Source organism: Psammomys obesus, unplaced genomic scaffold (assembly GCF_907164565.1).
Source record: "Psammomys obesus unplaced genomic scaffold, mPsaObe1.curated_primary_1811, whole genome shotgun sequence".
Taxonomy (NCBI): Eukaryota; Metazoa; Chordata; class Mammalia; order Rodentia; family Muridae; genus Psammomys; species Psammomys obesus.
The window spans coordinates 10,857,883-10,884,150 of NW_026590767.1; the positions used below are offsets into that span (position 1 = coordinate 10,857,883).

Here is a 26,268-nt window from a genome sequence, read left to right on the forward strand (position 1 = left end):
GTGTGTGTGTGTGTGTGTGTGTGTGTGTGTGTGTGTGTGTGTGTGTGTGCAGTGTATGTGTGTGCCTTTTCAGCCAGGGTCAGTGGACATCACTGGGAGCTTGGGTGCTTGGGTGCTCCCGAATTCTGAGGAGTCATTGGTACTACTAAGAAACCACAGGCTTGAGCCCTGGTTAGAAAAATAGCCTAACAGTCAGGAGCTTCTGTCACAGAGAAAAGGTGTCTCTGGCCGACATCCTCTCCCTATGGGACAGAGGCCTCAGTGAGCAGGAGGCCTGGGCTGTGTGCCTAGAATGCAGCCTGTCCATGCAGAGCATCGCCCATGCAGCCACCTTCCAGACCCTGTGCATCCAAGTGACCTCACCGAGCCCCACCTTGGACTCCAAGAATCAAATGGCCTGTGCATATGCAGGGTCTAATGCCCACAGGGAACCTAAAGGTTCAGGCCAGCCGCTTGAGAATCCTGCTCTTGATTTCACCCATTTGGCTGGTTGCTTGGTTGCTTGTTTGGTTGGTTTAAGCACTCTGTCTTCTCATCTGAGATCTGTGCTTGTGGGGATGCCTCACAATATCAGCTAGAGGCAGAAAATTCAAGGACTGTCATTTGCCTGTACTTGAGCAGTCTATGTCCCGGGGCCACAGCCACGGCTGGAGAAGCCAAGGCTCTGCCCCTTCTTCACCACCTTACTACCCCAGGCAAGGGGTATCCACATCCTTTGCCAACACCAGCCCCCCAGTTCAGTTCCCAAAGAAACACCCACACACACCTGTCAGTGGGTGGTACGCAAACACATGAGCATAGGAGATGACAGGGACCTGACAGGCAAGAGCCTTGCAATCTGTGACAACTAATACGAATGAGTCCGAGTGTGTGTGAACAAGTGTGGGCAACCGTGGCTGTGTTTGTAAGCGTGGGTGTGTATTATTGTATGGGAGTGTTTTCACTAAGCGTGAGTGTGCGTATGTGGAGACAGGTATGTGTGAATGTGTGTGCCTGTTCTGTGCAGCACTGGTGGCTTCACCAAATGCTTCATGGTTATGATAGTCAAGGAACAGCAGGATGACTGTCTAAAAGGGGCCTGACCCAAGACCCTTTTCCTGACTGTAGGTGAAGTCTGTTTCCCTGGAGCATTATTCTCAGCATGGAGTACTAGGTCCTTCCTGGGGCAGCCCTCTGTGGGTTCACACCAAGTCTGTCTTGGCAGGAAAATGTGTCTCTGGCCGACATCCTCTCCCTACGGGACAGAGGCCTCAGTGAACAGGAGGCCTGGGCTGTGTGCCTAGAATGCAGCCTGTCCATGCGGAGTGTCGCCCATGCAGCCATCTTCCAAACCCTGTGCATCACACCTGACACCCTGGCCTTCAACACCAGTGGAAATGTGTGTTTCATGGAGCAGCTCAGTGGTAAGGAAAGGGAGGGAACTTGGTGGGGGTGGAGGGGATACCCAGGGCAACACAGAAGAGGTACCCTTGAAGTTGGATGTGAGCACCAATTGGCTGAGGACATAAGGGAGGGCCCAAACCCTGGGTTTCCTTTGGACTCTGATGGGATCCTTGGTCCAGGAACGCTGAGGAAGAAAGCCAAGCTGGATGTTGAGTTTGGGTGGCCCCTGTGAACCTACTATCCTAAGACTGCCATACCCTCCCTCAGAGAGTGCTCAGCCATGGTTCATAAGAGGATGCCTGGGTCACTGTCTCCCCATAGCTGGCACTCCTGGCCAGGTACGCTGACCACCCATTAGGCCCCTTGCAGGGAAAGTTTGACTTTTTTTTTCCAAAAAGCCAGAGTACCTTCTTCAAAGAATCCAAAAGAAATGTCTTTTCTCCTTCCACTTTGGAACTTTTTATGGTTCAAGTGTGGTGCATCATTGCCTCAGACACTTACAGCCTTCCTTAGGGGCATCAGCCTGAATAAAAAGACAGAGGCTCTGGGGGATGCATCCTCTGCCTGGCTGTCCCAGGAGGCTACCAGGGTCTGAGCTCTGGGGGGTGGGGATCTTTCTTCACCAAAGGGTGCAATCAGAATGCCTTCTCTTTTCTTCTCCAAGATGACCCCGAGGGTGCCTTTGTACCCCCAGAGTTTGACCTGACAGGAAACACCTTTGAGGTGAGTACTAGTAAGTGGTGACTCACCAAGCCTTGCCCTCTTCATCTTTGGAGTTATCTTTCTTACCATAGTCCTGTGTAAGCTGTCTCCAGTGGGGGCTGCCTTTGGGGCCCCCACCTTCATCATTGGTGGCTACTGCAAGACATGTGGGTGTTTGGGAGTAGTGGCCTTGGACATCTCTGTCAGGGTTGGTATTGGGTTCACTCATTGCAATGTCAAATCAGAGAGCCTCCCAGCCTCACCAGTGACTGCTGGGAGGAACCAGAAAAGCCAATGGGCTGGGTGTTCACTGCCCTTAAGAAATACCTCTGGAGAGGGTGGAACTGGGAGGAAAGGTGGGAGTGGGGTTGCAACTGGGAGGTAAAATTAACAAATAAATAAATTAAGAAAGAAAATATGTCTTTGGAGAGATGGCTCAGTGGTTAAAAGCGCTCTTGCAGAGGATTCAAGTTGGTTCTCAGCACCCACAAAGTGGCTCAAACCGTGCTTAGCTCCAAACCCAGGGGATCCAATGCCTACCAGTGTCCACTGACAGAAGGCGTTTCTTTGTTTTGTTTGGTCTGAAATGGGGTCTGACTGCATTGCCCATGTGTCTTAGTTAGGCTTACTGTTGCTGTGATGAAGCACCATGACCGAAGCAACTTGAGGAAGAAAGAATTTATTTGACTTACACTTCCACATCCCAGTCTGTCACTAAAGGACGTCAGGACTCAAACAGGGCAAGAACAGGAGGCAGGAGCTGATGCAGAGGCCATGGAGGGTGCTTATTACTGGTTTGCTCTTTATGGCTTTCTCAGCCCCCTTCCTTATAGAACCCATGTCCGTTGTCCCGAGGATGACATAACCCATGATGGGCTGGGCCCTCCCCCATCAATCACTAATTAAGGAAATGCCCTTTTCTCAGTCGAGGTCCCCTCCTTTCAGATAACTGAGGCTTGTGTCAAGTTCACTGTCATTCTCCACCAAGAGTTTCAAAGATCTAGTCTTCACAGTGAGCCTAGTTTCCTTAGCTTCACTAAACCATGGCTGACAGACCAAAGTTTATGTTTTCAGTGTACAGGGTGATGTTCTGATAGACACTGATGCTACAATATAGCGTTCCCTTATACAGTAATGTAATAAAATCAGACTACTTACCGTGGCACTTGATTTTTTTTCACCCAGTGTGATATTACTCTTATCTTTTTCTGTGGATGGCTAGCCATTTTCCCAGCTCTGTTTATTGGCTACCTGCAATACACCCACAACTTACCATCCATCAGGATCCAGGCAACGGCAGTCAGCTTTCAGATGTCCATCCTACTCTGGGCCATGGTCATTCACTCATGTGTGAGCTCCAGTCCTATTCTCTTAACTACCCACTTCCTGGCAAGCCCTGTGGCCTGGTGTAGAGCATGCCTGAAGGGCCACCTATGTGCCAGCCTCCACCACCTTGTAGTCTGTGTAAAATCTGTTTACTGAGCTCCATCAAAGCTCTGTCAGCATGGTGACTAGAATGAATCAGTCTGGGTAGAGTGCATGTTGTTATGTTCTTCTCTAAGACATCTTAGTTTTTCTTTTCTTTTTTTAAAGATTTATTTATTACGTGTACAGTGTTCTGCCTGCATGTACACCTGCGCACCAGAAGAGGGCACCAGATCTTATTATAGATGCTTGTGAGCCACCATGTGGTTGCTGGGGATTGAACTCAGGATCTTTGGAAGAGCAGCCAGTGCTCTTAACCTCTGAGCCATCTCTCTAGCTTCAAGCCATCTTATACTTATTCATTTTGTTTTTTTCTTCCTCCTCCTCTTCTTTCTCCTTCAACTTTTCCTTCTTCTCTCCCTCCTACTTCTCCTTTTTTATCTTTTTAGACAAGATCTCAAGTAATCCAGGTTGGCCTCAAACTCAGTATGTATCCAAAGATGACCTTGAATTTATGATCCTCCTGCCTCCACCTCCCAAGTGTCTGGATTACAAGTATCCACCAGTATGTTTGGGTTTTGCATAGCTGCGGATCTTCGTATGCTAGGCAAGCACTATAACTGTATATGCTATATTCTCAACCCATTGTTGTCTCTCTTGACATCTCCTAGGAATGGTTTAAGGATGTTACTGTCTGGGTCTTGGATATCATGTATTACATTTACTCCTAAGAACCTATCAGGTCAGGCATGGTGGTACACGCTAACCTCGTGTACATAGTGAGTTCCAGGATAGCCAGAGCTACACAGTGAGACCCTGTCTTTAGAGAAAAATATCAGGTTCTGAACCCATCCTAAAAACCATGGTTTGGTTATGGTTTAACTTTCAATTTTATGTTTCTTTGTTAACTTTATCCACTTTAATATCAAACCATCTTGCAGAACCTTGCTACTATTTCTAGCAACTTAGAGGTTCGTTTCATTCTTTTTTTTTTTTCTCTTTAACTGATTAAATCAGCTGTGTTTCATACTGTCTCCTCCAAGGACAAAGCTTATTTCCATTCCAGTCCTCAGTGAGGACAGCATCTAGTCTATGGTGGAAGTGCAGAGATCACTCATCCTGCCGTGGGGAGCTGATTACCCTGATCTGACCATATGGATGGCACTGGCCTTGGCCACATGAGTTCCTATCTGTTCTGTGCTTATCAAGGTTTCCCGTGAATAGGTATTTCAAATTATGAAATATCTCTTCTGTCCCCTTGAAACGATCATATAATTTCCTTCACTGAGATGTTAATGTGTACATTTTTATGCCCTAGTATTATTACCCTTTCCCATTTTAAGAAAACCTAGGCTAGCCAAGTGTCAGATCAGTCTGATGAGCACTTATTAAGGCTCTCCCAGGGTTTTTATGGGCAGCTGGTACCTTTCTACCCTACAAATGGTTCTGAACAGAGCTAGTTTCAGGATTGCTCTGGGCTTGTCTCTTTGCTTTGTTTGTACAAGAATGGAATGATCTATGCCTTGAAAGTCTGGGAAGACTCGTTGAAAAGGACAGCGGTTCCCTTTGTGAATGATTTCTAAGTGCCATCAATTTTTAACAGTTGTAGCACTGGCCTTGTTTGTGCTACCAAAGGTTGTTTTTCTTCCTTTTTTTAACTACAGCAGAAGAAACATGCACCTAATGTGCTGCAGGTGATGCCCTTTGCGTCTTGGTGATGTCTGCAAAATTTCCTGTTTCTGTACACCGGACCATTCTTCTTTGCATTCTCTTTCTTTCTCCTGCCAGGCTCCCCGGTGGGGGGGGGGGGGGGGCGGGCTGTTTACCTAGGTAGTTCTTTCAGAGCGACCTCTGCATCTTCTGGTCCTTGGGGGAGTCTCTTGGTGGCTATGGGTTCTTATTTCTGATTCTATCTTTGCCTCTGGTTCTTGTTTCTTATTCTCTTTTCTTTTGTTTGCTTTGAGTTCAATGGCTGTATCTTTTTTTTTTTTTTCTCCACTTCAGTGGGAAACTCGGCTCATCCATCTTCATCTTCTTAGAGTCAGTATTTCCTGCTGTGAATCTCCCTCAGCATGTGATCTTTGTCACACCACGTTTGCTTCTGTGCATTTGGGGGGTGCGGGGTACAGTACATGAGTTATTCAGCTAGGTGAATAGGTGGGGTTTCCCTTTTATGAAGACGTATACACAGAAGGCACAAATGTAACAAGGATACAGCCCTGTAACTTTTCAAAAGCTGCGGTCGGTATCCAAATGGAGTCATCACAATGAGAAACTGGTACCACCATCCCCAGGGTGGCTGTCCAACAGAAATGTTGATATCACCCTCTTCTGCTTCCTGTGGCTGGACTCAGCAGGGCTGGTGGAGGCTGACTCCTCTGCCCCGAATTGTGAGGGCTGTCATGAGAATGTAGTCATTGGAAAGCATTCATCCTCTGTCATTGTTTCTTATTTCTGAACACACTGGGACTTTTTAGTGCATCTTTGTCTTTTTTTTTTTTTTCCTTTGACTTTCTGGCTCAGCTAGGCTGTGGCTGAAGCACTGTCCACACATACCTGCTGGATAGAGCGCGTGCAGGCTTCCTTTGTTCTGCAAATCCTTGTGTTCCTTGATCCGGACGAAAGCCTTTTCCATATAGCTCAGGCTCATTCACCCATCTGTCTGGATCTTCTGTGGCATGCATTTTGTCTGATTTATTTATTTACCCCGGTGAATAAAATGGGTTGAAATCTGCCTCTAGGAACTAGTGAACGGGGCTCTTCCTGTAGAGGGCAGTGTGTTCCCACAGTTGCAGAGCAAATGGCCACAGAGCCTGAGAGGATCCTTTGCTCCCGGAGGGGAGGAGCAATGTGGGGAGGGGATTTCCTGTGGGTTGATTGCAGTGCACACGGAGTGGCTCACCAGGGTGGAAACGGGAGGCTGGAGGGGGGTGGGGGAGAAAATGTATATCAGAGAGGGTCTGAGCTTCTTCAGTTCCCTGGACGATCAGTGACTTTCCTATGTTCTAAACATGAGAACGGTCAGTCCTCTCCACGGTACCCTTACTATGGAAAGCCTGTATGTGCACCGGGAAGTGCTCCCATGTTCACCCCGGGACATACGGCCCTAGCCTGAGCTGTGGAGCCCAGGGTCTTAGCACTGCCCCAGACTGGCTTTACTCTGGAGGCCTTTGCTGGAGCTTGCCAGGGGCGCTCAACAGTTTAGATGATCCTAACAGTGGCAGGAGCACAGAGTCCAAGCGTGTGTCCTGGACAGCCTCGCTCTGGCTCAGGTAACACCTTTTCTAAAACCTTCCAACAACTAGTGCATTTACCCTGGATCCTCTGTGTTCCAACATCATCTAGCTAGACACATGTTTGCTTGCACTGTGAGACCAACTCCCCCAACACAGGCTCTAGAATCCCCTAGGCTTGTGGTAGCCAGTCTTCTCAGAACTGAGCATGGTCAGCCCCCTTGTCCAAAACTCCCACAGCCTGACTGGCTTCCGGCAGTTAACAATTTCCCCACCCCACTCTGCCGCCTCTGCAATATCCCCTCCTCCACATACACAAGTTTTTCTTGCCCTTGTCATTCTGATGGGCTCCGGTGGTACCAGGCACGATGGCTCAGTCCTGTCACCTATCATTTGCTTGAAACCACAGTCCACACAAAATCACCATGATGATGGGAGCAAGGCTGAGATGAAATGAAATAAGGATTCGTCAAGGGGCTGGCAGGAGGCCTCTGCTAGCAGGTAGACTTCAGGCTACAGACTGAAGGATGAGTTCAAGGGAAACGAGGATCTGGGGAGGAGTCAGGGTGGTGAGGAAGCACTTAAAGGACAAGGAGGCTGATATTCACTGGACAGGAGAGGGCAAGTCTGCAGTCCCCTCTCCTCACCCATATTCCCCTCGTAGAATGTAAGGGGACAATCAAGACTCTAAAGGCAATGTTGGTCTGTTACAAGGGGCAGTCAGGATCTCTACACTGGCTGACAGTGCAGCAGACAAAGACCCTAAGCAGAGTGGACACAGCATGGGGTAAATCCAAGGCAGGTGCACAGAGGACCTGGGCCTAAAAGACAAAAGACCTCCAATGTATGAAAGCAACATAGAGAACAAAATGAATGGGTTCCTTTGTATCAACAGTTTCCAGCTAGAAATATAACTTAAGTGTGTCACTTACAAGAGCAACAAAACCCACAGGAATCCCAGTGATTAAGACAGCAGGATTTTTAATAGGAAAATCAAGTAAGTTAATGCATTGAACACACATGGAAACATCTCATTGTGCCCCTTAAATTTAGATGGTTATTGGTGAATTTAAAGTAGAAAGAAAGAAAGAAAGAAAGAAAGAAAGAAAGAAAGAAAGAAAGAAAGAAAGAAAAAGATTCTGACTTCATGTAGTGATTTCATTTTGTGAACAGATAAAGAAGGAAGGGAGCCCATCTTGAATAACATTGGCTTCCCCTCCCCCACTCCCATGGAGGCCTTTCACACACCTGGTGTCCCAGTCTCATGCAGAGCCCACCCGCACTCTCCTGTACACAGGACAGTGTGTGCTTTCAAACCAAAAGCAAACTCATCTTTCCTCCTGCTCGCATCCTGTTTGTGCAGGCCGCCTAAGGCAAAATAGGCCACTGGCGAGAACAGGGTTTCTATGCCTTGCTGGACTGCTCAGCCCAGAGTCTTGCCTGGGGAAAGCAGCCCCTTGCAGGGCAGGTACTAACTAACACTCCCTGGTACCACAGGCTCACATCTACTCCCTGGGGGCCACACTGAAGGCTGCCCTGGAGTATGTGGCAGAACCGGAGCTGGAGCCCAAGCTGAGCCCTGACCTGGAGGGACTGCTGAGTCAGATGCAGGCAGAAGACCCCAGGGACCGGCCAGACCTGGAGGTATGCTCCCAGCTGGGCATGCATGCTACCCAGGTACAGGCAGCACAGACCCGGACCCTGCAACCTCACTGAGTTTCCTTGGCTAGAATCTGGAAGCACTGCACTTTGTTGAAAAAGAAGACTTTTTTTTTTGGTAATGAAAGTTATCGGGGACAAAACAGAGTCTTCTTTTCCTGCCAGGATGTCCCTTGTTTTTTTTGTTTTGTTTTGTTTTGTTTTTTGTTTTTAAGACCAGAAAGTGCATGTGGAATCAGGTGGCCTGATCTGGGGGTGACGGGTGCTATCCCAGAGCTGTGCAGTTGGGGGGTCTCAGGAGGCGAGGCCTCCTCGGGGAGCCGCACACCTGAGAGGCTCCGTGGCACCTGCAGAGCATCATTGCACTGTGTGAGGAGAAGACGCAGCCCGTGTCCTCATGCCGCCTGTGCCGCAGTCTCTCAGCCATTGGAAGGAGGGTGCTCTCCATTGAGTCCTTCGGAGCATTCCAGGGTAAGCGCCATCACCCACATGTAAACATGCTTACACGCACGTTCATACGTGTGCACAGAGACACATGTGCGTCTATACAGACCCACACAGAAGTATGCACACCATAGGCACATACGGAAACGGGCACTCTTACTCATGTTCATATGTTCTCATACGCCATACAAATACCACACTCACTCAGGGAGGCAGAGGCAAGTGGATGGTTGTGAGTTCCAAGGCCAGCCTGGTCTACAAAGGGAGTACAGGACAGCCCAAGCTACACAGAGAAATCCTGTCTCAAAACCCAAATAAATAAATAAATAAATAAATAAATAAATAAATAAATGCCACACTCACCGTCACACACTTGTTCAAATCCAGCTCGTGTGTCCCATGCAAACACACTCACATGTTTAGGCCACTTCATATGCAAATACACAAATGCCCGTTTACACTACACACTCCAGCATAAGTGTGCACGCTCGTTTATATATCTATGCACACACGTGCATGTCGGGCGCACACTGGAATTTTCAGACTCGGGTTTAGTGACTCCAGCCAGCCTTGTCTGGTGTACTCACTCCTCTGCATGCAAAGCTGTTGCTGCACATCTGGAACTTACCGTAGTCTCAGGACCGTGCTGGCCTCGGCAGCCACCCCAAGCCTCAGAGTGGCTAGAAGGTCCTTCCCTGACTAGGAAGCAGCACTGTTGGTGACTGACAGCTTCAGCCCAGCAACGGCAGAGTGTAACTCCTGAGTGTGGAGCCGTAGACAAGATACTGAGTAAAGCGGGCAGCAGAGTCGCCGTGGCATGTATGCAAAACTGCATGCCACGGTGTGTGTGCTAGGCTGTGTGCCATAGCATGTGTGCAAGACCATGCTGCATGCCGTGTGTGTAAAAGAATACATGCCCTATGGCTGCCACCAGATTCCGTTGCTCCCCTTAGGGAGTGACTTGTGTGTAATCATAATAGAAAACTGGGAGCTTTGGGATAAGGTAATTAGATGGGTGAAGGCTGATCCCCTGGGAAGCTCAGCAGAGAAGGAGAACCAAAAGCCTCCATTCAGAGACTTTAATTGGCTGGGTTATGTGACTATAGATCCTAGCGGCATCTGGAGCCTATGCTAAGGGGAGGCCTAGGAATCTGGGAGCACAGGCAGGTAAGCCTGCCCTGTGAGACTTTAGCGGGGGGCGGGGGGGGAGTCTGTGATGATGAAGTGTGACAGAATCAGAGGTTGCTTTCAGGGCACCAATCCCTAGCACAGACTCCTGTTCCAAGCTTCCCGGCAGTAACCATATCCTACCTTCTGCTCAGACCTCAGCGAGAACACCTGGAGGGGAAGACCTGCTCCAAGAAATGTGGGGCCCAAGAAGATGCCAGGAGACCTCAGCACTGATCCAGAGGCACTGTCCTCACCAAGGGGCCTACTCCAGCCTCCTGCCTCCAGAGACGCAGAGCAGGAGGCCAGTCAGGGTCCCAGGGCCCCATCCCCCAAACCACTGCTGTCAGCCCCCATGAGAAATGGTGAGAGCCCAGGACAGGAAGGGCTGGCCACCCTTGTTCTGGATGCCAGGTGCCCCCTGGGCGAACTGGACAGAGACATCCTCAGGCGAAGCCGACTGAAAAAGGCTCAGACTTTTCCCAGACTACTGCAGGAAAGCTCGGAGGCCAGCACCCTCTGCCTGTCACTGACCAGCTCGAGAAACCAGCTGACCATATCTGAGTTCTTTCCCCCAGACCCCAGAAAACTCTTCCTGGAAGGGAAAAATGGCCTTTCTGGCTTCAAGACACAATCCAAAAGCAGACTTTGGCCAGAGCAGGAGCCTGAAGCCCAGCTGGATAGGGTACCAAGTGCAGGTCGCAATCCACACAGGAGTCCGGGAGCCTCGGGACAGCTGGAGGCTTCATCTCCTAGCCAGGGACCTGTAGAATACAAACCTTTGCCCTGCCCTATAGACCCTGGGGATTCAGACCATGAAGGCCAAATACCTAGGAGTGAAGAGGGGATTCCAGAAGGGTCCAGACAGCTTGGAAGTACAACCACAGAACAGGTATGTAATGAAGGAGCACGTGAAAGGCTGTCTCCTTAGCCTTAATGTATAGCTCACACAAGACCTGCCCTTCCCTGCCTTCACTCTTGGCCAGTAAGTAACAGTTCTTGGGGGTGGGGGGAGCTTCTTATTTTTGAAGGGTGCTTCAAATACAAATTGAGGAAGGTACTGGATGTCACCCCCAGGCATGGGTTCCCTGTGGCCTTTCTAGATGTTCACTTCTAGAAAGCACCAGTTTCCTCAGACCTCAGCCCCCATCCCTGCATCCCTCCCACCATATATAGGTACATCCTTGTGGTTAATTATCTTTCCTTATAGTGCTACTTCAGGGCCCAATCACTTCCCAAGCCCTACTTCAGACTAGGTTCCTATTTCACAATGGGATGAAATTCTAGTGCAAAGGTCTGCAGGCCAGGTACAGACCACAACAGTAAGTGTGTTCCCCCCTTGGCTGCTCAATGGGTTCCTCAAAGCTCTGTGTCCTCACATATTTCTCAGGGTAAGGACACCAGAGCCATTGGCCCAGGATATGTTTATCTGCCTAGGCATCCTCCTGCTGATGTCTACCATCGGCCCCATTTCCCACCACACTCTGTTGCCCCAAAGGAGAGAGCATGAGGCAGATGATTCTGTGGTGTACATTGTCATTTGATGATAGCTTGGAGAAGTCCCATGGTGACTTAAAGAGATGTCTGGTGTAGGGACACTGCTCCAGATGCTCTGCATTGTCTGGGCCTGGGATACACACATATTCTCTGCCGCCATTTTGAGATTTCCCCACAGGGACCTCACAGCACCATCTTCTAGATGGATAAGCAGAGGCACCGGTGGCTGGGTAGCCTGTAGTAGGAAATGTACTGCTAAAGGAAAGAGTTGAGGTCACTAGCTTAGACTAGAGCAGAGCAGACCAGTGGATCCAGCTTTCACCTTCACCATCCGGTCAACCTGCCTCAAGTAGAGTAAGCCCAGGAGCCTCCAAACCTCAGACTCCCACGTAAGGATGGCCCAGAGCTGGGAGTCCTCGCCTCGGGTTCAAGGCTCACTGCTCCCACACGAGGATACAGGGTGCCACCAAAAGCAGTACAGATGAGCTGGTGAGCAAAGGCTGACCTGTGGAACATGTCGACCCTTTCTGTGCACAGGAGCAGTGGATAGTGAAGGGATGACCTCTGAAGGCTCCTGCTAACATGTGCATTTCTGTGGTAACCTTGTTTTCAGACCTTCAGGTGGCCTCCACAGGCAGGAACTATCTCCTAGGCTCCATTAATTCTTTTCACTTGAAGATGGGTTAAAATGCATGTAAACACAACATTTACCATTTTAACCATCTCTAAGTGCATGGCCCACTGTCTTAAGGACATTCACAACCTGCTATCTCCAGAGGTTTTCCGTTTTCTACGCCTGAGCTCTGCCTCCAGCAACACTGACTTCCCTACATCCCTCTCTAGCCTCACCAACCGCTTGCTATACCTTTTTTTTGCCTTTACAGATACAAGCCTCACTTGTGAAATCAAAAACCTTCTGTTCTATTGTCTAGCTTGTTTCACTCAGCGTAATGTCCTCAGGATTCATCAATAACCAACACTGCAGTGTTCCCTCCTCTTCCCCTCCTCTTCCTTTTTCTTCTTGTCTCATGGTGCCTAAAGAGTCTTGGAACTCATTATGGAGCCAAGAATGAGTTTGAGTTCTTGGCCCTCCTGGCTCCACCTCTCAAATGCTGGATTACAGGTGTGTGCCACCATACCCAGCTCCTGAATGTTCTTATTGTCCTGGTCCATGCCCTTAGAAATGGTTAAAACATTAAGTTTTACAGTATGTATTTTAACACACAAGCACATGGAAGTAAAAACACTCTTCCTTTTAAAGGTTGAGCAATACTGTAATATTCTGTCCCATGGATAGACCACATTTTTTTTCCTTTTTTTTTTTTAACCTTTATTTTAATTTATGTGTATGAATGTTTTGCCTGCATGTGTAGCCATGCACCAGGTGCATGCCTGGTGCCCATGGAAGCCAGAAAAGGCATCAAATTCCATGGAACTGGAGTTACAGACGGTTGTGAGCTACTGTTTGGGTGCTAGGAATTGAACTCAGGTCTTTTACAAGAGCATTGAGCGATCTTTACCACTGAGCCATCTCTCCAGCCCCTGAGCCGCATTTCATTATCCATCCATTCATCCATGGATATTTGAGCTGCTTCCCCTTTTTGGATCTAGTGAATGGTGAAAGGCCTTGAACCAGGGTGGACAACTGGCTACTCCAGTTTCCTTTCAGATTGTATGGATACCCGGAAATGAAACTGTTGGCTCTTAAGGTGATGTACATTCTCTGAGGAACTACCATTTCTTCCCATGGCAGCTGTACCATTTCATGGGTGAGGACTCCAGTTTCTCCATGCACTCAGCCACACTCGTTTTTTAATTTGGAGAACTTTTCCAGTCCCTTACACAGGGGGCACCGCATGCAGAAACTGAGGCACTGTTCACCTGGCACTCTCCATGGAAACCCTTTCTTGGCACCAAGCGGACAGAGTGTTCTTATGTGACCCTTCTCTCCCACAGAGCCTGTCCCTGCAGGACCTTCTGTCCAAGCTAGGCCGACCCTTCAGGGAATACGAGCTGTGGGCCCTATGCCTCTCCTGCCTCAGCACTCTACAGACACACACGGAGCACCCAGGTGATGGGTCACCCTTCTTTGCCTGAGACCTGGGTCCAAAACTGGGGGAAAGAGAAGTGAGTGTGGCAAAATCAATGCTGGGAGCCAGGGGCAGTGTCCCAGTTTTACCCAGCAGCAAACCCAGGGGAAGCAGCACCTGGGTCTTGGCACAAAATAGGGACAGTAAAGACAATTGCCTGCAGTATGGTCCTAGAGCCAATGATACCTCCCACCCTTAGAGGAGAGGCACTTCCACCAGGAAGTGAAACCTAGTCTTGGAAGGTGAGGCAAGGGCCCTGATGGCTGTTGCCCCAGCTTGTGACCCTGCATGTTTATGCCTGATAGATAGCCAGATAAACGGATGGTTCATCTGTGCTCTCAAAGTGTCCCATGGCAGTCATGAAGGCAGCCTCTGAGAGGACCCTCAGAGAAATATTGCCCAGGGACTGTCTGCTGTTAAGCTGCCCCTCAGCCATGAGTCTGGAGAATTTGAAGAGCCCAACCTCCCTCAAGCAGCCATTCCCAGGGGTCCCCAGCAACGTGGGCTGTGTCCCTACCCATCCTCCTGTTTATTCTTAAATTAATGAGGGTGATGTATCCCAACAATGTTCCCAGGCAACTATTGGATGGAAGGGCCAGCCCTCCAGTGCCTGTCCAGTCTTGACAGGTCTCTCTGGTGTCTCTGTGTGGCCTGGAGTCCCCTGGTGTTGGCGAGGGAGCTGCCAACATGCAGCTGCATCCTTGATCTGCTCTGTTGCAGCCCGCCTGTGCCTGGACAACGTGCTGGTGGCCGAGGACGGAACTGTGTTTTTCGGACCACCCCCTGCCAATGGTACACACGGGTCACCCTAGGGTTCGGAGAACTAGAGCCGCTTGTCAAGGTGGGAAGGAAAACCAAATTGTGGTTGCTCTTCTAGGCTCCTACAACTCTCTCTTCCTGGCTCCCGAGGTGTCAGAGGAGAAGCTGGTGACAGAGAAGGTAACCGTATCACCTCTTGTGCCGTCCATACCCTCTGCCCATTCAGTCTTGGGGTCAGAGGGCCTAAACGTGGCATTCACCTCACGAGAGGGGCTGTGGCATAGCAGCGTTCACTGCTGTCCTCGAGAGTCACGGGTGTCACTCCGCCACTAACGGGGCAATAGGCTTTTTATAAACTCTAAATTAACAGTTACACTCAGAATCTGGTGCAACAGCCACGCTAAGAACCAGGTTCGTTGATCCTCCCGATTGAGCCAGCAGGGCAGGAGCCAGATCCTGGGACGGTAAGGGCGGGGGAAAGTAGAAAGAGTGAAGGAAAGGGGGCGGAAAGAGTGAAGGAGAGAGGTGATACCAGGAAAGGCAGAACAAGCCCAATGGTTTTTCAATCTCATCTGCTGGACCCTGCTGCTAGAGAAGTGACTCCTGGGAAACTCCGCACAGGCAAAAGGAGCCTCTCTGAACCAGGCTTCCTAGCCAAAGGGCCAGGAAGGAACGAAGTGACTGATGGCCTACCGGCTACTTCTGCTTGCACAGTGCACATGGCGTCCATGTGGCTAGCTGAGAACCGAGACCCTGAGAGCGACACAGGTGTGCTGGCCTTGTCTGCTGATTTTGGCTGAGGAGCCACCCACGACAGCCGCAGGGGAGCTAGAACCAAAGACATTTGAACAAGTAAAAGCAATGAAAACAAAAAATTGAACATGCCTGAGAAGCTTGCCCTAGAAAATCAATTCATGTCATCACAAAACTAGAATTAGGGGGCTGGAGAGATGGCTCAGCGGTTAAGAGCACTGTTTGCTATTCCCGACGTTCTGAGTTCAACTCCCAGCAACCACATGGTGGCTCACAACCATCTATATTGGATCTAATGCCCTCTTCTGGCATGCACGTGACCTGAAGATACAGCACTAATATGTAGGATAAATTAAAAAAAAAACAAATCTGGGAAAGGCAGAAGAGTAATTAAGTAACAAATAAAAAATATTCCATTATGGCACACAAGCCTACACATTCAAGAAACCGAAGAGAGAAAAAAAGGATAAACCTAAAAGAAATCAAAGCCAAATTACAGTAAACCTCTGAAAGCTGAAGATCGAGAGGGAGAAAAAAAAAAAAAAAAGAGACAGTTTTTCTATGTACAAAGGAAACAGTTCAAATGGCAGCTAGCTCCCTCGCATGGCCTTAGAAGTGGAGACCTTTCACCCTCTGCAAAACATCTTGTGTCAAGATGCTCTCAGGAAAGAGAGAGAACTGAAGTAATGGTGCTATACATACTAAACTGCAAAGACGGGGCCGGCAAGATGGCGCGCTTGCTGAGTAAGCCTAGCAGCTCTGAGTTCAAGCCCTGGATTCCGGGGATTCCGTGGAAAGAACTGACACCAGAGCTGTCCTCTGGCTTCCACACACACACACACTGTGGCCACACACAGTAATAAGAAGTTTTTTGTTTTTGTTTTTTTCTCCTGGGCTGGAGAGATCACCCAGGGAGCTCAGAACGAGCGCGGCTCTCGCAGGGTGTCCGAAGTTTATTCCCCCCCCCCCCCCCAGCAGCCACAGCAGGTGGCTCTTCCAGTAACTCCAGCTCCAGGGTATCAGATAACAGCTTCATTTGGTTATAAATGTCTGTGGAGGAAATACTTAAACAGTGGGAGAGGCTAACCGGATACCAAGGGCAGTATGCAGACTGCGTAAAATGCCGACACTGGTCCACTGTGCAAGCAGACACTAGTAAACAGCCTGCTTTTTCACCGTGAAAGGGTAAGACTGAATTTAGAAGCTGTCTTCGGGCTCTATTGCTTTGAAAAGATGCCGTGGCCAAGGCAACGCTTATAGAGGAAAACATTTGATTGTGGCTGGCTTAGTTTCAGTGGTTTATCACTGTGGCCAGAAGCAAGTTATTGGGCAGGCAGACTTGGTGCTGGAGAAGCTGAGAGTATTTTGTTGTCGTTGTTGTTTTGGTTTGGTTTGGTTTTAGTTTTTCCAAGACAGGGCTTCTCTGTATAGCCTTGGCTGCCCTGGCCTCACTTTGTAGATCAGGCTGGCTGCAAAATCACAGAGATTCGCCTGCCTCCTCCTCCCTGAGTGCTGGAGTGCTGGGGGTCACAGGTGTTTGCCACTGAGCCTGATGAAGCTGAGAGTTTTCCGTCTTTCCTGAGGGCAGACCTGAAATTAGACTCCACAGTGGGCGGAACCTGAGCATAGAAGACCTCAAAGCCTGCCTACACACTGAAAGCACTTCCTCCAATGCCACACCTCGTAATAGTGCCACTCCCTGTGGCTAAGCATTCAGACATATTACTCTACAGCAGTCAAACCATTTCAAACCACGCCTGAAGTAATGGACTGAATACTTTTATGGAGGAAATTTCAAGACAGTATTGTTTAGGTTGTGGAATTATTGCTGATGGCTTGTTGCTAGAATTTACAGTGACAGGATCAAAAAGTAGAGTGGTAAGGTTTGAGACTCCCCTAAACAGAAGCATCTGGAAAGTTGGGGCCAAGAAAAGAGATTGGTGAAGAGTGTACAACCATTAAGAAGAAGCCAAACATTTTGAGCTGAGACAATGGGGAACATGTCTGGAGGGAACCTCAGGAATTGGAAGGACTCCACCCACACAAAACGATTGTAAAGGCTTTTGTAAGACCTTTCTGGTTAAAAAGTGTTCTAAGGTGACTTGCTTGCAAAAATCAGCCTAGAAAAAAAATGTTTTCCTGGGACTCAACTTTCCAAACACTCAGAGATCACCACAGCCATGGTCCAAGTGAGTTGGACTCCAGCTGATAGGGCCCATGGCATCATCTACAGTATGCTTTATTCTGCAGAGAGCACAGGAGTTACAGGGCCTTGGAGACTCAAAGGAAAGATTTCAAAGGAAAGCAAGTTAAAGTCAAGCAAGTCCCTGATAACGCTTAAAGCTGTGAGAGTAAAGCCTAAGCTGCAGAGAAGACGTCAGGGTGTATAGTGTGCCTTTATTTTGTTTTTCTCAGATGTTGGTCCCAGCAATGGTAAAACTGACCAATAATCAATTAGCAAAACATTCTCTACACTGGGTGGCCCAGAAGCGTGAAATAGTAATCTTCCTCCACCCAGTGTTTTGGTTTTGTCTGATTGAAATAGGGTAACCCAGGCTGGCCTCCGCCTCCCAAAACGCTGGGATTAAAGTGCATACCACTATTGTGCTTTGCTTTGACCTTTCTTATTAAGATAAAGGAAATATCCCAGGCAAAATCGAGGAACATGCATTTGCCAAAGGGTGTTACAGGTGAGGCAGCTGAGGAAAAACTACGGGAAGCATTCTGTGTGAGCTACTGGCCTGACGGAGCATTTTAAATCCCATGCTATACACCCACCCACCTGAGACACAGAGTGACCGCTGTCACCTGGGAGAGCCACTGGCCATCTGGCAGCACACTGTTAGTTGGGAGAGAACCCCAACTGATCTGGGTGGTACGTGAGCAACTGGTTCTCAAACTCTTGAGTTTGTGTCCTCAAGAGGAAGAAGACAGCAAGTCCTTCTGTGGTCTGCCCCAGTGTCTAAAACCCAAACAGGATCGGGGAGGAGCCTGGCTCTGTTAAACATGTAAATCTCCCAGGCTATGACTCTGGGCTCCACATATCTAGCCAAGGTGGGGCCCCAGGCTGTGGGCAGGCTACTGTGCCTTGGGATGGGCTCCCCCGGCCCCACTGTTGCTACTGCTTGCTCTTCTGTCTCCCCGTCCCCCAGGCCTCTGTGTACTGTGTGGCTGCAGTTCTGTGGACAGCAGCCAAGTTCAGCGTACCCCGAGACCACAAACTGGCCCTACCACGCAGGCTCAAGACACTCCTTCTGGACATGGCCAGACGCCATGCCTCAGAACGGCCCTCTGCAGCCGAGGCCATCAAGGTAACTGCACTATGGCATGGCCTACTCAACAGTCTCAAGGGTTAAGGTGAGGGACCATGGCCTTTGATGCTGAAGCTAATGTTAACCATCATTAACTACAGAATTCCTCTATCTGTGGCACGTTAAGGATGGCCACATCTTGTACATGATCCTGATCCAGACCTGCTGTGGCTCTGTAATCACACCTTCCTTCCCAGCGCCCCACCTCTCAACTCCCCAATACCAGGCAGCCCCACTGGAGCCCTGTTATCTGAGACTCCAGTTTTATTCACAGCTATGACAGGAAATCCAGACACCAGGCTGCCCAGGACTAAGATTTGCAGAAAAGCACAAAGGTCTCAGTCGCAAACGTTCCCTGCTGTTAGTATGTACATAAAAATTCCATGCACACAGCCGATCTTATATGAGTTTATTCAGGGGGAGGGAAGCAGAAGAGAGTTAGGGTCTCAGTGAGCCATGAGGAGAAGAAAGACAGAGATGGGGGGGGGTAGGGAAGTGCCCCAACAGAGAGAGGGTAGAGAGTAAGAGAGGAGCAAGAGAGCAAGAGAGAGAGAGGTAAGAGCAGGGGTCCCTTTCTCCTGGACTCCTGTGGGCAGTGACTAATGACATCATAGGTGGCCAAGCAAGCTAGTGAGCATCGACCTGTGAACTAACATCTGCAATATCAGGGGAAATGGGGCAGGCGCAGCAGAGCCAATGCCTGCCCTGCTGGACCATCGTGGGCTATCTCCTTCATTTCAGGTGTGCAGCAACTACCTACTTCAGCGAGGCATGGACAGCAGCAAGATTCTAGCCCATCTGCGGGCATCCATCTGCAAGGCAAGGCGATGTTCCCCAAAATTCACAGAGATTCCTTCATGCTGCCACTGGCACCCACAGGGCCCCGCCTGTCTCCTGTACACTTAGAGGGAATCTAGGGAAGAGGCAGTGACCAGCCGCCTTCCCAGCAGCCCCTTCTTATGGGTGCTGCCAACCACTGACAGTGCCAGCACTTTATCCTATGGTCTCTTGCCACCCTTCCCCCTTCCTCCACAGCCTTTACATAGGAACCTGTTAGCCTCTAAGTGAGTGGGGGTTCCAGAAGAATGGGGTCCCACCCTGAGGGTAGCAGTGAGCAGGGACACTGGGCTCTCTAGCAGGCTTTGGGGATTGCTTCTCTACAGTCTTCACATTCCCTACAAACCCTTCGCAGCTTCACTATCGGGGCCTCCATGGTTGTGAATCTGTCTGTCTGTGCCAGCTCCCCCAAGCCACAGAAAGATTCTTGAGCTAGCCTGGAAGCTGTGTCTGGTGGCTGTAAAGCACACATCCCAACTATACCTCCTCAGCCTCTGTTGGCCCTAACTGACTGTTCATGACCTTTCACCCCAGGTTCACCCAGAGGAAGAGACCATTGGTCTCCAAAATGCCTTCTCAGTGGTCGAACTGAAACCTCCCATGGAGCCTGCTCCTGAGAGTAGCCCAGGTGGGTCTCCCCAAGCCTTCCTACTCATTGGTCCCTGTACCCCTTAACCACAGTAGGACGACCAGCTCGAGCATGTGGGCCGCTCTTGGCCTAAAAAGCACCTGAAGGTGCTCTCTGTACAGCCAGACCTAACCTTCCTTCCCCAGTCTACATCATCATCTGCAAGCCACTCCTCCTACTGGCTTCCCTCTTAAGGGAGAACACACACACACACCTTAGCAGCATCTCAGCCTCCCAGCTGATGGCCCTGTCTCCTCACAGCAGTTCTTCCCAGGCACTGTCACACACACCTTTAAGCCCCTGGGCTAAGCTTGGCATGGAAGCAATCTGTGGGCATCTGGGGTGCCCACCTGTGGGACCTTAAGTGAGGGGTCACTCAAAGGTATCCACTGATCCCCCCACTCACCGCTCCTTCTCCTGTCCTCCAACTACCTGCCACCCCAGGCTTCCTGCAGGTCAGCAATGATACCGAACTTGTTGCTGTCCCAGAGCCTGTGCCTGGCCTACCCCCCTGCTGCAAAGAAGCCTGCGAGCTGCCAGAAGCCTTCACCTCTGAGGCCACTCACTTTAAGCCCATAGTCCTAGCTCAAGACACCAGTGTTGCCAGGTGAGCGTCCCCACTTCTGCTAGCAGTGGCCCCAGGCACAGGTTCCCCTCCCTCCTGAGTTCTCTGTCTCTCTCAACAGAGACCAGCTTGCCTTGTTCTCAGAGCCAAATGAGGAGCCCAAGGACTTTGGAAGTGGGCAGCTGGACAGGGAGGGAACCAGAAAGCAGGCAGCTCAGGAGCTTGTTGAGGACACTGACCTGAAGACATCTGCCCAGCTGCCACCTGATCCAGAGCTTCAGGGAGCAACTCCACTGAGTCCTGCTGGTGACCCAGCGCCCCAGAGCTCAGCCAAGGAGTGCTCCTGCCCACACAGCCCTGCTCTGGCCACCCAGCAAAAAGGAACATCAGGGACACCCAGCTCTTCTGCCTCTTCCCTGTCCCCCGAGCACAGGCCCAATGCTCAGGGACCACTAGGCACCACTCTGCCCCCAAGGGCCACCTCAGCCAGCCCAGGCCCTCAACACCCATGTAAACCACCCAGGAGCAAGGCTGCAACAAGTACAGGCAGCCCTAGGGACCCAGATGGTCATCCTGAGAAGCCTCGGCCAGCAGACCGCAAGCTCTGTCTATCCAGTGTGGATAACTCATCCCCACCTAAGATGACAGCCTGCCCCTCCCTGCAGGAAGCCATGCGCCTCATCCAGGAGGAATTTGCCTTTGATGGCTACATGGACAATGGGCTAGAGGCACTGATCATGGGTATGAAAGCATGGGGCACCCCTGGAAGTCCAAGGCAAGGGAGAAGTTGAGGGAGGCAGATCCAGTCCAGAGAGCATCAGTATGAAGGGGACTAAAGGGTCCACACATCTGTCATTCTGAGGTCAGTCAGGACAAACAAGGGCAGCTTCCTGCTTACATCATACAGGAAGAGAGCCTTGGAGCCCAGACCCCTCCAGCCCTGAGCCCTGAGACCTCCTCCCAGTGATCCAATGCAAGGGAACGCATGCATAACCTGATTGACCTATCCTTTGTAAACCAGGGGAGTATATTTACGCATTGAAAGACCTCACCTTCGCCACCTTCTGTGGCGCCATATCTGAGAAGTTCTGTGATCTGTACTGGGATGAGCAATTGCTGCAGAACCTCTTCAAGGTGGTCAATGGGTCAGGCTCACCCTCTGAGAGGTAAGTATCTGGGTCCAGACTTCCCCTTCCAGAGTTCCGGGCAGACCAAGCCAGCAAACCCTGCTGGCTCAGTGCCTACATCATCCTCATTCCCATTGGCAGCTCCAGAACAGCCCAGGGCAACTCTGTGGTGTTGCTTGTGATTGTTGCTGGTGTTCACAGTTGGGGACAGGGGGCACGAAGGGGGGGAACCACTGGCGACTGGCAATTCTTATACTTTTTAACAGTAAAAATTGCAATAGGCAGCCAGGCATGGTGGCATACATTTGTCATTCTAGTACTTGGAAGACAGAAGCAGGAGCATCATCAACATTTGAGGCGGGAGTGGTTTGCATATTGAGTTCCAGGTCAGACGAGGCCACATAGTCTAAAAAACAAAGTCAAATAAATAACTACAGGGAAGTACACTTTGCTGACCCTGCACCCAACAGCATTTCTATAGCTCTGTAAAGGATCTCTCGACTACACCCAATCCCCTTCCAGTAGGGCACTGTGGAGCCACTACCCAGGATGTTCTGACACCAGGGAGATGACAGGGTCCCATCCTACCCAGTGTGCTCAAGTGATGCTCCAGGCTGGGATCTCTCTACACAGATCTGAGGCTTCATCCAAATGTGCTTGGGGGCGGGGCACTGACTGATGTTCCCTTTACCAGCACTTCTGAAGAGTCTGGAGCCCAGCCAGAACACTCACCCAGCAGATGCTCGCTGTCCAGCAAAAGGCCCTCACTGCATGGACTCGGTAAGAGACATGGCTGGCATCATGAGGTCAGGCAAGAACTATTCTCAGTGGGGTCCCCTGGACAGCTTCAGGAAGACCTCTGCTGTCAAGGACAGCCCTGTGCTGGGCTAAGAAGCCCAGCCCTCAGGGTTATCAGGGGACAGTTTCCCATCCTTTCATTAGCCAGCATGATGCTGATACTTATGTCTCCTCTGCAAGTAGAAGCCACTTAAATGCCAGAGCTGGCCTTCTAGATTGTTAGCCAGAACCCCCAGATAAACTTAAAGCTCAAAGAGCTGAGCCTAGCAGTGCACACATTTAACCCTAGTGCTTGGGAAGCAGAGGCAAGATGATCTTTGTGAGTTCAAGGACAGCTTGCTCTACATAACAAGCTCCAAAACAGCTAGGACTACTTACAGAGACCCTGTCCTCAAAAACAAACAAAAACCTCAATAAGCAGTTTGAGAAAGAGAGGCCAGCCAGCTATGTAGGGGTCTCTAGGGATAAGCGCAGAGCTGTGATCATCTGGGTCTGTCTACTGACGGTGATAAGACCACGGTGGTGGCTTTCTCACTGTGTAAGTAAATCAAGGAGCAGGTGATCATGCCTTGGGCACGAAATCTACCTGCTCCTCCTGATGGCCAAGGAGCCAGAAGGCTGGGGGCACAGAGAGAAGCTTCTGGCGCTGACAGAGTTCCAAGTATCCTGACAGGTCTGTATGTAGAATGTGTGTGTATGACTGAGCTAGGTTTGATTTTTCAATGCCCCAGAAGAGCAGATGGGGCCACAGGGAACAGGTCCTGGTTGGGATCAGTTCTGGGGGAGGAGAGAATCCAGGTCCCAGAGAACTTTGAAACAGGGTGAGTATTTGGGGGACCTGGTCTTGCCTAAGACTGTCTTTTCACAAGCACCTCATTGTTCCTGGAGTCCCCTTTCGGTTCCACCTAGCACAAAGAGCCATGGCTAGCTGGGGTCCTTCATGAGTGTGTCTGGGTTTCCCCCACAGCTGAAGGTGGAGGTGCTACCCACTGACCATTGTCTTTCTTTCAAGGCAAGGAGAAGCCAGCCACGGCCTGGGGTAGTGGGGGTCCCTGCTCACCCACGGCACTGTCAGATATAGAGTCTGACACGCTCTCTCAGGGAAACTTTGAGGTTGGATTTCGATCTCAGAAGTCAATAAAAGCCACACGAGAGCAGCAACCAGAGGCTGAAGTGGATGGACAGCCAGGCCCAAGCCAGGAGCCAACCAGCACTGCCTCAGACACAGTGGCCCCGGTGGCTAGGCCTGAGGACGGTGGTCCAGCTGTGGCCCTGGGTGCAGCTGATTCCCAGCACTGCAGCCCTGGCTGGCCCAGTGCCTTTTACGAAGCTGACTGCTTTGGAGCCGACGTCTACAACTATGTGAAGGATCTGGAGAGGCAGAAGGCCAATGGGCACACAGAACTGGAAGCCCAGAGTCCAGTGAGTCCAGGGAATCTACCCAGTACAGGTTGGGAGGGCATTTGTAGCCTTAGGAGCACCACAAACAATGATGCTTTTGATCGGCAAGGTTTCCAGGCCACCTAGGCCCAATGACAGGACTCTTGACACCCTATCCAGGCTGTGCCCCTTCTCTGTACTCTACCACTCTGGTGGTCCAACTCCCTTTATCCCTTATTAGAGGCTCTACACTGTGGGTACATGTTCCCACAGCAGGGAGGCAGGGAGTGACTTTTCTTTCCCATTAGCTGTGTCTGTGGCTCCTAGGTGACCGTACTCAGGGGTCACTTGGTCTCTGTGAGTATTGTAAGTGTTGGGTGAGGTCTACCGCAGATGGCTGCAGGTGTGGCCATCTCTTCCCAAAGGGGTCTTGACCCCAGGTGAGGAAAAAAAAAACCACTAGAATTATCATGCCTGCAGCAAGTTCAGGCTGGACTTGGGGTCAGTGTAAACTAGCAAGGATTCCTTTGGCAGGTAACACCAAGTTTCTTCTCTGGTCAGTAGGAAGAAAGGAGCCCTTAATTTAGCAGGCCAGCATAGTATACAAAAGAACTCCAACAGCTTTGCAGGTGCTGTATATGTAGGCAGGACCATTGCTGGGAGGAGAGAGTGGAGGTCAGTAGCCTGAGCATGGCTACAAATTACGTATATACATCTCTGCAGTTCTGTCCACACCTCAGACAGGCAGCCCTGCTGCTACAGCATTCTGGCCTAGGCCTAGGCCTTGCTTCTCGTGCTCATCAAACAGGCCTTGCTTTTGGCGTTTAGAGAGTTGCTCTAGTTCAGTCCATCTTTGTCTTCTTTTCGTCTACAGTTTGTGGTGACTTTGCTTCCGTCTGGTTGTTGATATATATACATCCAATCTATATTCATCAGCCTCTATCCAACTAAACCCAGTATCCCTCCTGCTTAAATTATCCCTTGTATCATTCTCCCCCGTCTCCCCCAAGAAATCAATGCTTCTAAATTTAATAACAAATTCAGGATCAGATCTGATTGTAGGCAGAAACTCAACTACCGCCCTTCGTACTTAATATAGATCTTGTGACGGAGTCAGCCTGGGCATCTGCTAGCGGATGAGGTCACAGGAGGGCCTACACCTGCATTTTCTTCTCCACCATCCTATGGCGTACATGAATTTTAGATCATGTATACTTCTCTAAAATCATTTAAAACAATACTCAAAGAATCTAATTGCCGCTCAGTATCGAGCAAACTGGTGCTGACCAATGTCAAAGCTCACTACAATCCAAGGTTATTGACAGTGACTTTAATGAGTTCATAAGAGCCTCCTCTGGTGTTCCGATGCCTCAGTGCGTACAGACAGTCCCCAGCAGGGCCACAAGAGTGTTCGGTGAACAGCTGTGGAGACCCCCAGACCTCAGGCCTCATTCGAACCAACAGACAGCGAATCACAGCTTGGAACACAGCTCACCTGCCTGCTCTGAATCTTCATAGCCCCTCATTGACCAGATACTCTAGATATGCGCTGTCCCTGGGAGAGACACCAGCCACCGGTAGCTGCTGATTTCGCAAACAGTGGACCACGTGACTGAGGAATTAGCATTTTCATTTTAGTTAGTTTTGTTAATCTGGACATCCTCAGATTACAGTGGTTCCCTATGAGAAGCCCAGATAATTCAGGGCAGGTAGTTCATAGTGTATCCCAAGCCTGGCTCTAATCCCTACCCACAAGGAAAAACTGGCTAGCAGTCCAACCTGTGGAAACCAGATTTGAGGCCAAGATGTCTGATGCTAGAACTCAGACTCTCCTCTGGGACCTGACATGGGAAAGCAGTGTCCAGGCAGTTTGGGACAGCTGGAGAAGCATCTAGCTGGCTTCTTCATCAAGTACTGGCCATGAATGGAGAGCTTGTATAGTTCAAGTCAGTTTTCTCCAGTTTCTTTCTGTGGATTCACACCATTTACCAGGTGAGGGTAAGCACTGGATGAGTGGATTTATGCCCTGTCTGGAGTGAGGTGGAGCAGGACTCAGAGGTCCTAAGCTTCCTGGCTTCACAGTGAGACTGCAGAGCAGCTACATTCTGTTCTGTGCCTTCCACAGCTGCCCAGAGCCTGGGTAGCACAGCCTCCAGGAAAAGCTGAGGTAAACCCTGTCATACAGCCCCTCCAGCTAGTAGGTTTCCGAAGTAAGACTTGGGGCTCACATGCACATGGAAGAAATTCACATGGCTGGTTTCTTTTAAGCATAACTTCAAAAGAAAGACACAGTATTCATCCCTGTGTGCCTACTGACTGTGGATGCAATATGACAGCTATATCCTATCCTCGCCATCAGACCTTCCCTGCTGGGACTGACATAGCTCCTGGAACACTACACCAAAATAAACCTTAAAAAGAAAGGAAAGAAAAGGAGGGAGGGAGGGAGAGAAGGAGGAGGGAAGGAAGGAAGGAAGGAAGGAAGGAAGGAAGGAAGGAAGGAAGGAAGG

The 26,268-nt window shown here is 50.0% G+C and overlaps 1 protein-coding gene across 1 annotated transcript in view; it reads left to right on the forward strand.

Annotated features, from left to right (window-relative positions):
* The window catches only part of Kndc1 (kinase non-catalytic C-lobe domain containing 1), a 46,593-nt gene that overhangs the window by 5,029 nt on the left and 15,296 nt on the right, over positions 1 to 26,268 (forward strand). Inside the window, exons 2-17 of the mRNA XM_055608830.1 lie at positions 1,205 to 1,403; positions 2,048 to 2,106; positions 8,241 to 8,387; positions 8,756 to 8,873; positions 10,169 to 10,905; positions 13,467 to 13,581; positions 14,321 to 14,392; positions 14,478 to 14,539; positions 18,265 to 18,423; positions 19,165 to 19,242; positions 19,795 to 19,888; positions 20,333 to 20,495; positions 20,575 to 21,194; positions 21,475 to 21,619; positions 22,275 to 22,360; positions 23,391 to 23,800. Of these exons, the coding sequence (XP_055464805.1) occupies positions 1,205 to 1,403; positions 2,048 to 2,106; positions 8,241 to 8,387; positions 8,756 to 8,873; positions 10,169 to 10,905; positions 13,467 to 13,581; positions 14,321 to 14,392; positions 14,478 to 14,539; positions 18,265 to 18,423; positions 19,165 to 19,242; positions 19,795 to 19,888; positions 20,333 to 20,495; positions 20,575 to 21,194; positions 21,475 to 21,619; positions 22,275 to 22,360; positions 23,391 to 23,800 (3,264 nt within the window). The remainder of the gene's footprint in view (positions 1 to 1,204; positions 1,404 to 2,047; positions 2,107 to 8,240; positions 8,388 to 8,755; positions 8,874 to 10,168; positions 10,906 to 13,466; positions 13,582 to 14,320; positions 14,393 to 14,477; positions 14,540 to 18,264; positions 18,424 to 19,164; positions 19,243 to 19,794; positions 19,889 to 20,332; positions 20,496 to 20,574; positions 21,195 to 21,474; positions 21,620 to 22,274; positions 22,361 to 23,390; positions 23,801 to 26,268) is intronic.